Source organism: Hevea brasiliensis, chromosome 8 (genome assembly GCF_030052815.1).
Source record: "Hevea brasiliensis isolate MT/VB/25A 57/8 chromosome 8, ASM3005281v1, whole genome shotgun sequence".
In the NCBI taxonomy this organism is placed as follows: domain Eukaryota; kingdom Viridiplantae; phylum Streptophyta; class Magnoliopsida; order Malpighiales; family Euphorbiaceae; genus Hevea; species Hevea brasiliensis.
Window position 1 is genome coordinate 93609226 of NC_079500.1, and position 12115 is coordinate 93621340.

At 32.1% G+C, this 12115-nt stretch overlaps 1 protein-coding gene across 1 annotated transcript; it reads right to left on the reverse strand.

The window, feature by feature from the left end:
• On the reverse strand, positions 1-1818 carry LOC110662463 (receptor-like protein 46). Its single transcript, XM_058150812.1, has 3 exons — positions 1509-1818; positions 1098-1154; positions 1-407 (listed from the first exon to the last, which is right to left on the reverse strand). The coding sequence occupies exons 1-3, from the start codon at positions 1816-1818 to the stop codon at positions 1-3; spliced, it is 774 nt and encodes a 257-aa protein (XP_058006795.1).
• Between the last annotated feature and the right edge of the window lie 10297 nt (positions 1819-12115).

Genomic DNA, 12115 nt, shown 5'->3' on the forward strand with positions numbered 1-12115 from the left:
CTAGTCACTGCCATTTCCCGTGAAAACCATGTCTCCCAACTCTTTCTTTCTTGGTCTTTCTCTCTTCAGCTTTGGTTTAGAAGGCACCATCTCACATGATACTTTAATTTGCATTCCACACAATCCATTATTGTTGGCATAAGAATTTGGGTCATTCATTGTATCCATCTGAGGTCCACATGGAATGCGACCCTCCAGTTTATTGTTACTCAAGTCTAAGTAACTCAGCTCAAAGAGATATACCAATGTGTAAGGAATTTCACCGAAGAGACTGTTATATGATAAATTGAAGCTCTTTAAGCTTTGTAAACCACCAAAACTCAAAGGTATTCTTCCAAAGAGTTTGTTATGTGATAAGCTCAATGACTTCAAATTTTTTAACCCACCTAAACTATCAGGAATTTCACCTGATAATTGATTGTTAGATAGGTCTAAAAGAGTATATTGTTGAAGGTTTTTCTTTGGCAGACCTCAATTTAACTTCTTCCGGGAGAATTCCAAATCATGCAATAACTTAACAGCTCTATCATCTTTCGGATTGTAACCCGCTACAAACCAATTGTCAGACCAGGAAAGAATTTCACTTAAGAAACTGGATGATACGTCATGATGATTGATCATCCCAGAAAGATTTACTAAAGTATGTGGGATTATTCCACTAAGATTATTGCAAGAGAGATCAAGTATTTGAAGAGCACTAAGACATGATAAATTAATTGGAATTGAGCCTTCGAAAGAATTATTTCTAAGATTCAAAATTTGAAGAGAAGACATCTGGGAGAGAAATTTTGGAATTTCACCTCCAATGTTGTTGTTATGGAGATCAAGGTATGCTAGCTGGCTAAAATTTGACAGATTTTGGGGCAAGGCATGAGAAAACTCATTTTGGCTTAATACAAGCACTTTTATTCCCAAAGGAAATGTCCTAGGAACCTAACCAGATAGTCTATTGGAGGAAAGATCAATATAAAGCAACGATGAATTTGGATTAAATATTGGAATCTCATTGCCTGTAAATCTGTTGCTTGACAAGTTCAGAAACCTAAGTTCATGCATGTTTGAGATGGATGTAGGAATTGGTCAAGAGAATTGGTTACCTGACAAGAAGAGTATGCTCATTCCAGTGGCTTCACCAATAGGATTTGGCAATCCTCCTGAGAAGTTGTTAATTGAAAATATAAGGACATTTAAAAAATGATGTTGAAATAAGCGAGGTGGCAGAGAACCCGAAATCTTGTTATTTGATAAAAACAAACTTGGAAGATATCATTGAGCTAACCATTGAGGGAGAGTTCCTTCAAGGTTATTATCACTCAAGTCCAAGAAGAGAAGCTATGTCTGGTTGGAAATCCAAATGGGAATTTGCCCTGAAAGATTGCAAGATCTCAATGACAGTACATCCAACATGCACCTTGGTGCTATTCTCGCATTTTTCAAAACAAGTTTGTTTGCCCCAAGATTCAAGTCTGAGAGGTTTTTGAAATTGACCAACCATGTTGGGATCTCACCAGCAAACAAATTATTTTCTAAATCAAGTTGTTCTAATTGTTCCAGCTTTTGAAATGATGGAGGGATCTCTCCAGACAAATTGTTGTTATTTAACAACAGCGATGCTATGTTGGAGAGGTTGCCAATGTCAGTTGGTAACTCCATGGTGAGAAAATTTTGTCCCAAATTCAAATCAACTAAACTTTTCAAATGTGATAGTGACGGTGGAATTGCTCCAGAAATTTTGTTAATGGAAAGTGAAAGCCCAGACAAATTAGTAAGATTTCCAATCTGTGGAGGAATCCCTCCATTGATTAAATTATAATCCATGTTGAGATCTACCAGATGCCTTAAAGAAAACAAATGGGGAGGAATGGAGCCATTGAAACTATTTTCTTGCATTTGAAGATATTTAAGGTTACTGAAATTGGCAAACCCAACTCCCGGGATTTCACCATGTATGTTATTTTCAGAGATGTCTAGATAAATGAGCGTTTGCAAGTGAAAAGTGGAGCTAAAACATCAGATGTCACTGCAGGTTTCAAGTCTAGTGAGGGAATGAGATCAGACAAGTAAAGATGAGTCGCCTTTGGCAAAGTACACTCGACTAGTCGCCACTGACAGCAGTCATCAGAAGTGGGGTTCCACGTCTCTAAACATGAAGGTACATGTTAGAATTGGAGGAAGTGTTTCCGAGTAATAGAAATTTGAAATGGAGGAGGGCTTCTTTCTGATATGGTGGGCAACAAAGAGAAGGGGTGAAGAAGAAGAAGAAGAAGAAGAATATTAAAAGGGGTTCAAACAAGAGGCTTAGTTTGGCCATTGTTTGGTTCATTGCACTTCCTTCTACCATTGGTTTATTTGTCTGCTGTTGACTATGCCTTTTTCAAATATCAACTTTACCCATTGAACACTCCAAGAATAAACAATATCATAACTCCAGAAAATAAATAGAAATTAATCAATAAGGTATGCAGCTCAATTGGTGAGAGGCGAAGCAAATCCGTGAGTGATAAGGGTTCGAATCCTAGCTCTGCAGAAGCGAAGGGATTAACTCCACCAAAGCGGACAGTACTGATTTGAGTTGCAGGCCCGGCCTCTAGAAGGGTACGCTGGCAAGAAGGCTCACTAGAGGGGCTTGAGCTGGGGCCCACTAAGCCGGGGTGTGACAATAAAAAGGCATTTTCTGGGTTGGCAGTTTCAGTGACCCAACTTTCGCTAACAATTTGAATTTGTTAACACAAGTTGGGTCACTGAAACTGCCAACCCAGAAAATGACCAAAATACTGTTCCTTTGGTATGCTTGACCAGTTTTGGCAAAAATGCCATAACTTGGTCTCCAAATCTGAAAATTGAGTGAAACTAGTGCCAAAAGTTTTATAAGACATAGCACAACAATTTTTATGTTTTGACCAAGCTCTAGAAACCACTGCATCCTAGGGAAAATATTAGCTAAAGTTAGGAATTGAAATCTAGAAAATGTTAAGTTGAACCCAGAATGCCATTTGATACCTGTGTGTTCATTTGGCCATAACTCCCACTAGGAAATTCCATTTGAGATTTGCCAATATGATCTAGAAACATGATCCTTAGGGATACAATATTGATTTAGACACCTTTGCCAAATTCTAAGTGTAAAGACCCTAAAAAGAGGGTCAAACATACTGCCCTGAAGTTGATTTTTGCCCTTATAGGACTGAGAGTCCAGGTTAATACATTGACCATAACTCACTATACCAAGCTTCAAAAATTATGAAATTGTACCTGGGAGTCCCTAAGACATAGAGGAACATATCTTGTGAAGGAACCTAAGTCTAAAAATGACAATAAAATGATCAAATGACTGGTCAAAGTTTATTGACTAGAAATTGTAAATTCTGGACAGCTTAGAGGCAAAGGGACCAGTTATGGTATTTTGACCATAACTTGAGTTCTATAACTCCAAATTCAGTGATTCAAAAACTGAAATTCAAGTTTAAACATAGAGGAACAATTGTTATGAAGGAAGTGTGACTAAATAGACATCTTAACCTAGTCAAATTCCTAGATAAAGATAACACATCAACATGAACCTAAAGAAAGGTTCATGGGAAAAATGCTATATATAATAATTAAAATACTCATAAGGATAATTAAATATTAAAAATGATATGAATATGTAAATTGGGACTAATGTCCCATTAATATGAAATTAATGGTACCAATGAACAGTACTAGAAAATAGTAACAGTGAATAGTGCTAAAATAATTAAAAATGTTTAATTGCCCATAGTATACCTAGACTTATTTATTTAGTTTGGATAAATTGGTATACCAATTAGGGACCACAAATAGCAGTACTGCTTATAGAGCAAATCATGAACTGACAATATATGTCTGATATGATTGTTCTACAGGCTATATGCCTACTTACTGGCCATTGTGCCTACTTTATTTCTGGCTTTACAAGCCTGACAGCGGGTCCGTGCCCGACAGCTGGCCTCGTGCCTGACAGATGTATACAGGGTAGACATATGGCTGTCTAACCCGTATACTCCCGTGTATCCAGCTTTTATAATTTGTTATAGGTTTCTTGGGCATTGATAATAATTAATTAATACTGAATATACAATAAGTAAACAGGAAAGACCCCAATAATTTTAATTGATTCCAAAGTGTAAAAAAATGTAAAAGACCCAGAATTTATGATTTGTAAATATTATTTCAATTGTTTAATTATTATTATTATAAATTATGCACCACTAAGCGTTATGCTTAGCGCGTTGGTTTTCCATCGCGTAGGTACTGAAGATCAGCAGCCGCCACAGTAGTATTCGGACAGAGTTCCGACCAGATCTGCCACCGATCAGAGTCACCTCATCAGTCTTTTGTATTTTGGTAGGGCCCATGTGTAGCCTAGTATTTTGGTTCATTATGTCTAGTCATTATGTAATTACTAGTTTATGATGTATTTTATTTTGGACTTGAAATGAAAACTTATAATTTATTATCTATGAATTTCAATATGAATGCAATAGATGATACTTCATTTTGAGATCTCATAAATAGTTGCGAATGATATGATAAAAGAGAATATGATATGAAAATATGTGAGATGACTATGAATATGTTAACAGGTGATAGTGGAACCCGCCAGATGCTAATAAAACAGAGGAGGATCTGTTCGGGTCTCCACAGAAATAAGATATAAAAAAAGAAAAAAAAATTTTCTACACATAGAATACATATTTTAAATGACATCAAAAGTTTACAATAGATATGATAAAACAAGATAGGGTGCTCCGGCACCGAATGTGGCACTTCTTGCTCGGCTATACAATAGACGGGTAAGGGGCGTCACATTTAGTGGTATCCTTTTTATTGTCACACCCCGGCTTAGTGGGCCCCAGCTCAAGCCCCTCTATGGGTGGCCTTCTTGCCAGCGTACCCTTCTAGAGGCCGGACCTGCGACTCACAAGGTACTGTCCGCTTTGTGGAATTAAATCCCTTGCCTGCAGCTAGATTGAACCCTTATCACTCACGGGTTTGCTTAGCCTCTCACCAATTGGTGCGGTGCGGCTCAATTGGTGAGCAGCTGCGTGAGTGATAAGGGTTCGAATCTAGCTGCGAAAGATTTAATTCCAAAGCGAGCGATTCTGTGAGTGGCAGTCGACCTCTAGAAGGGCACTGGCAAGAAGGCCACCCATAGAGGGGCTTGAGTCAGCCCACTACTGTGTGTGACATTACATCATTTTAAACGGCGGTGAAGTCGAATTTTTAATTTGGATCGTCTATCGTAACCGGTTTTATTTTTAGCCCATAACTTGGGCTGTAGACTTTCGATTTGGGCAAATGAGGATTCGTTGGAAAGCTGAGAAGTAGGGCTACAACTATCCTAAAGAAATCAGAGACAGAATCAAAGGGAAAGTGGCTGAAAATTGAGCGTAAAAGCAAAGCAGAGAATCTGTCTTTTTGATTTTTAAAAATTTTCAAAGTTCGGTTCTTATCTTTGGATTATGTTTTTTAGTATAAACATCATCTTTGGAAGCAGCTGGGTACACACCTTCATTCTTCATTCACGTTCACAGTTTTAGATTTCTTCATTATTTTACTTTATTTTTCTGCAAGCCATGAACATGAGTGGCTAAGTTTTTAAATTCAGTTCAAGGGATTCTAGTTCTTATGCATGATTTGTGAAATCAGGTTCTTAATTTAAATTATGTCTTTTTGGATATCTATTATTTCTCAATTTTGTTGTTTTTAATCTATTGAATGATTTACTAAAAATGCCTGTTAGTTAATTATTTGATGAGATTAATTACTAGTTCATCTTCATAGCCCATAATTATTGTGTAATATTGAATGTTAGTAACCATTAGGTATTATTGATTATGATTCAAGTTTTCGATAATAACCTAAAAAAATAATAGGATGAATTAAATAATTTATGCTTTATAAATTATTGTTCAAGCTTAACTACTTCCTGTTCTTAAAGCAGTTATCAAATTGATAAGGATTGCTTAATACCAATTCAGTTAATAATTAGAGTCAACAAGAGTGCTGGGCTTGAATTGACGAGTATAGGGAAGTTAGGGGTTTTACCTCACTGTTTGGTAAATCTATGTTATGTATTCAATAAAAGATAATTATATTTCTTTTGTCTATGATTGAGTCATGCATTGGAATGCGAATTACCTTGGACTGAAATTTGTTTAAATTGAGAGTTTTATACCTAAATTTAGTTCTTTAGTTTCTGAACTTGATTTCTTTTGATTTAGTGTTACAACCCCCTTTTTTCCTATTACACATGTGCACGAAATTTAGTAACTCAGTCTCTAGGGTTCGACATGGATTACCACTTATTGCATTCAAAAAACAAAAGAGCATTTCATTACTGGTAATTTGAGTTAATTTTTGGTGGAATCGGCAACCATCACAAATCTATTTTTTTTAATGATAAGGAAAATATTTACCTACATGCACTTTTTATTTCATAACAAAAAACTTTACATATGTGTTAATTTATTAACATAGTCATTTAATATGTGAATGCCATAACAAACAATATAATTTAAATACATATTTTTATCTTAGAAAATAAGTGACTCCAATTTAACTTTTACTTTTATATGACAATTTTTTATTAGATAAAGCCATACACTTTAATAAAAGAAAGAAATTTCTGAACTTTTATCTCACTTTCAGCACTTAATTAGACTACTTTATGTAAAAGAATTAGTCATCCAAGAATGTGTTCTGAATCCATTTTATTAAGTTGGTTGGAAAGAAAGCATATGGTGAAGTGACTTTGCCAAAGGAAGATGCAAATTATTATTTTATAATAGCGTATGAAATGGTTTGTGAAAAGCAAATATTGCATTAATTATGGTTCATATTAATTTAAATTATTCTTTTCGATGTAGATGGGATGTAGATGGAATCAGTTGTTAATTCATTAAAATCGGTTGCTAATTAATTTAGCAAAAGATTTAGTAATTAATTCAATCAGTTGTAATGATTCTGGTTGCAAACAGTAACGGACAATCAAATCGATTATAAGTAGCAACCGACAACCAAAAAACTTTTGGTATAACAACTGATTTAGTAACTAAAATAGGTTACTAATAGCAACTGAAACATAATCAGTTGCAAAAAATTTAGTATTTTTAATTTTATAATTTTGCAACCATTTTATAAATCAATTGCTATTTACAACTAATTTAGCAATTGACTCGAAAAGTCAATTGCTAATTTTAAAAAATATAAAAAAAAGTAAATTTTCAAATAATAAATCAAAAATTCAAATAAATAAAATTTTTCAAAAATTGCTAAAATAATAAATTCTTAATGAAAATTAGTGCTAAAAATTAATATAAAAATATTATAAAAAAATTACTAATAATAGCTATTATAAAAGATATTAACAAAAAATAAAATAGAAAAACATATTTATAAAACAAATTACTAAAAAAAATTACCATATATATTTATTATAACAAAAATTACTAAAAATTAATACTACAAATAATTTACTAACAAAAAACATATTTGTATAAAAATTTTTATTTTATGCCAAAGAAAATAAATTAAATAAAAAAGATGAGAAAGAAAAAGAAGATGAAGAAAAAAAAAGATGAAAAAGAAAAAGATTATGAAAAAAATAGATGATAAAGAAAAAGATGATGAAAAAGAAAATAGATGAAAAAGAAAAAGATGATGAAGAAAAAAATATATGAGAAATAAAAAGATGAAGAAGAAAATATACGAGAAAAAAAATTGTGAAGAAAATATGTTAGAAAAGAAATGATGATAAATAAAATAGATGATAATGACAAAGATTATGAAAAGAGAAGAAAGAGAGAAAAATGAGTAGTGTGGAAAGAAAATTAGTAGTTGTTTATATAGGCGAATTAGCAACTGATTGTCGGTTGCTAATTTCTTTTAAAATTTGGGCTGAGTTATTGAGGTGAAAATTTTGCAATCCATTCACAATTAGTTGCAAAATCGATTATTAATAGTAACTAATTTCAATTAGTTGCAGAAATTGGTTGCTTAAAATCGATTGCTGTTAGTAACTGATTTGTAAATCGGTTACAAATCAAAATAAAAAAATAAAAAATGGGTAGGAATTTTTTAGGAAAAAAAATTGGTTGCAAAATCGATTACTAATAACAACTTATTTTAATTGGTTTCAAAAATCAGTTGCTATTAGCAACCGATTTACAAATCGATTACAAAAATAAAAAAAAAAAACCAAAAAATTGGGTGACAATTTTTGGAGAGAAAAATCGGTTGCAAAAATCGATTACAAATTGGTTTAAAAAAAAAAATAAGGCAAGAATTTTTAGGGAGCAAAATTGATTGCTATTAGCAACCGATTTGTAAATTGGTTGCAAATAAAAAAAAGAGAAAGAAAAATTGAGCGAAAATTTTTGAAGGAAAAATTTAGCAACCGATTTACAATTGGTAGTAAAAATTGGTTGCTATTAATAATCGACAAGGAATCGGTTGTGAATAATAATCAATTTTGATAATCAATTGCAAATTGGTTGTTGACTATAGAGTCAATTAAAATAATTCTTTAATTTATTAACTAATTTCCTAAATTGATTGCTGTTCACAACTAATTTTAAAATTGGTTGTTATTAGCAACAGATTTTAGCAATCGATTTCTTAATCAGTTGCTAATGGTAATCGATTTTAAAGTCAGTTGTTAATCGTATATTTAAAGTTTTTCTAATATCGATTAGCAATCGATTTAGCAACCAATTATAAATCGGTTGCTAATAACAATCGATTTAGCAATTGATTCTTGAATCGGTTGCTAAATCTTTTTAAAATTAACTATTTTACTAAAAGAAAATCGAAATTGCAAATCGCTTACAAAATTAGTTGCTAATAGCAACCGATTTCAGTTAGTTATCATATTCAGTTATAAAAATGATTGTTTTTTGCAGTGAGTGATTCGATTAGTAGCGTAAAATTGATTCTAAGTAAATTTTAACTGTAAGATCAAAGAAGTTTGAATTCTTAAATCGCCATTATTAAAAGAATTTTACCTAAACATCACTTTTGATCCAAGTGTGAAAAATTGCTTACTTAAAATATATATAAAAAAAAACTAAATAAAAAGTAGTTGCAATGCAATAATTAATAAAACATGTCACAACTTACTCCTCTGTAAGGCATAATATGATTCAGTAGAATACTTAATGAACTACTACACTTCACCTACTGATAACTCATTAAGTACCCTACAAGGGATTTTAAAACCATTTTCTTACTTTTAGAAGTGGTGAGCATTTTCTTACATTTAATAGAAGTTTAAAAACCAGTTCAAATTTTTGTCCATTTTATTTTTACACAAATTTTTGAAAAAATTTTGGTAGAGTGCCATCTGTATTTTAAGAAAACAGTTTTTCAAAAATCTGTAAAAACATTTCCAATAATTCTTTTTCATCAAACTCACTACTACTTCAACACAACTCAACATCATTTCTCAAACTCCAAAATTCAAATCAATAATTCACAACTCAATTGTCATCAAAATAATACTCAATACTTCCATTCATTTTTTTTTTTAGTAAAAACAAATTACATTTATCAACCACTTTACATTAGCAAATCCAAAATAATATTATTACAACTTTATACAATTACTCATGGCCAATTATTACATGTACATACATTTACATACATCAAAATAAATATTACAAACAATGTATAAAATATACCCGATAAAACTTCAGGGATGCGGCTCCAAAATCCGCAGTAGCTCACTCTGCTGCTCCTCTAATCCCTATATCTGCGACAGCAATAACAGCCATCGCTGAGTACTATGACTCAGTGGTGCACAACATACTAAAATAACAGTTTCAAATCACATTTATTCAATTATTGAACTGAAAATGAAAAACAGATACAAAACATAATTTATAAATTTTTAGTCCAAACAATTTCATTTAGAAAGTCTCAAAACAACTTTATAAAAACACACAGTTATATCATGCCATTCAAAACATATTCATCTCAATAGCTAGAGGCTTATGAGAAATCACAAGGCTAGCTAGCTCAAACTATGGGTACCCGTTCAATTTCTTCCTCTACTGGCACACACCTCAACACTTCAGCCAGAGAGAGAATCAAAATTCAAAACTATTTCTTCCCACTAATCATGCTAGTGAGGTATTCAAATATATGGTCATGACATTGTGGTTTCAAAACTATCTTAACAATTTACTAAACATTTATTGCCATTTCAAATACATACAAGTAAACTTTCAACAACTTAAGTCAAAAGTATAATACAAATTTTGCAATATAAGTAATTCATTTCATGCACTTTGCAAATGAATTTTAAAGAATATTAATGTTGTGCACAAACCTTAGACAAGTCGCCTCTTGGCTTTGACTCGATGCTTCGAGTTCTTTCTCGGTATTCTTTTCGACTGAAACACACAATTTCACAGTGTTTCAGAATTAAAATTTATCATAAATCCCAAAAATAATTTTAAATCTATTTATATCTAACTTTAATATACTTAACTTGACGTTCTTTAAAATTTGTATTTCGGGGTTACTATTCATGACACTATTCAAGTCAATTTGTTGACTTTCTAATGCTTAATAGGTATGGGAATTTCAATTTCACCCACATACCACATTTTGGTTACCTAATTTGTTGGTTTTGGTTGTTTTCTCAAACTTTAAGTTTCTTAGGTGAAATTTTCAAATTTCAGATATGGTGCCCTATTTTGTACTATTCTATTGGTCATGTTGCTGTTGTAATTTGGCTAAGTTTTCTTCATAGAAGTTGTTCCTTATTGTCTTAACTTTATTTCCCTTTTTGAATCACTCAATTTGAAGTTTTGTAGCCCAAGTTATAGCCATTTGAATATGGCTGGCTAGATTTGGTGTTACCCAGAATTCTGGACATTTACTGGTTAATGACAGTTTTTGTGGGTTGACTGCAGGTGAGTTTTTGGGCAGCTTATGGTCAAATTTTGGGTTTTTTGTCTTCATAAAGTTGTAGGGCTATGTCTCAGCTTTCTACTAATAAAAATTCAGGTCATTTGGACCTTCCTAGACCAAGTTATGGTCATTTATGTAACTACTGTTCATTTAGTCATTTTTGTACAGGTCAGTTTGCCAATTCTAGATTTGGCCTAATTGTTCACTAAGTTATGGTCACTTTCTAGGCATGATTCCTGAATGAAAAATGTGCCATTTTGTATCTAGTTTCATTCCTAATTGGCCTCACACCAATTGGTTGGTAAATTTTCAATTTTGGTCCCTGAAAAGGACCTAGGTCATGTTGCCTGCAGATTGACCCTCTCTAATCCAAATTGGAACATAGTTCTAACAATTCATACACACTACAAATGGTCACAATTGACCATTTCTCAACTCAAATAAGGTCAATAACATCATTTGGCTAATTCTTAAATTTTTCTTCAATTTTTTTCTCCCAAACCCTAAGTCAAGAACCCTAATTTTCTAGATTCTTCAAAATTCATACAATTAAAATGTTCTAATCATCTTTACATGCTTAATCAAGCTTACATACATAATTAATTGAACTAAAACACTTCAACATCTCCTAACCCCATGGCTGCCAAATTCTCACTCCCATTATTCAAGCATAGTTTTCTTTATTTCTAATGAAATTTCATCACATTTAAACTTAAATTCATTCATTTGATAAAAATCTAAGCTTAAAGTTACACTTACCTCAATTTGTGAATTCCCTAATTCTTCAATCCTCCACTTTCCTCTTCCTTTTTGTTCACATGATGCTTGTCAAGATCCAAGAACAAGATTTACTTAAGAAACCTTAGGGAAATTATGGCTAGATTAGGGTTTGTGAAGCTTGGGGTATGGTTATTAATGGTGGAAGATGAAATGAGGAAAGAGATAAGTGAGAGAGAGAGAGGTGACAGAAATGGAAGAAGAAGTGTAATTTTTTTTTCTTTTCTTTTTTTTATTTTATGCTCTTTTAATAGATAATTATCCCACAAATTTCAACTTTTAAATATTAGATTTATTGCATCATGCTTATATTATGCATGATGTCATAACTTTTTGATTTTTTTTTTTGGATTTTTCATTCCCTTTTAATTTCTTTTCCATTTACTTCTTTAATTTAATT

Excerpts from the sequence above, each read along its gene's own strand:
- LOC110662463 (XM_058150812.1), bottom strand. The coding sequence starts at position 1,818 with ATGGATTATAATTTAATCAATGGAGGGATTCCTCCACAGATTGGAAAT. Across the intron at positions 1,155-1,508 it reads AGAAAATAATTTGTTTGCTG|GAGGATTGCCAAATCCTATT; the intron begins GTGAGATCCCAA and ends ACAACTTCTCAG. Across the intron at positions 408-1,097 it reads GAGCATACTCTTCTTGTCAG|GTGAAATTCCTGATAGTTTA; the intron begins GTAACCAATTCT and ends ATCAATTATCAG.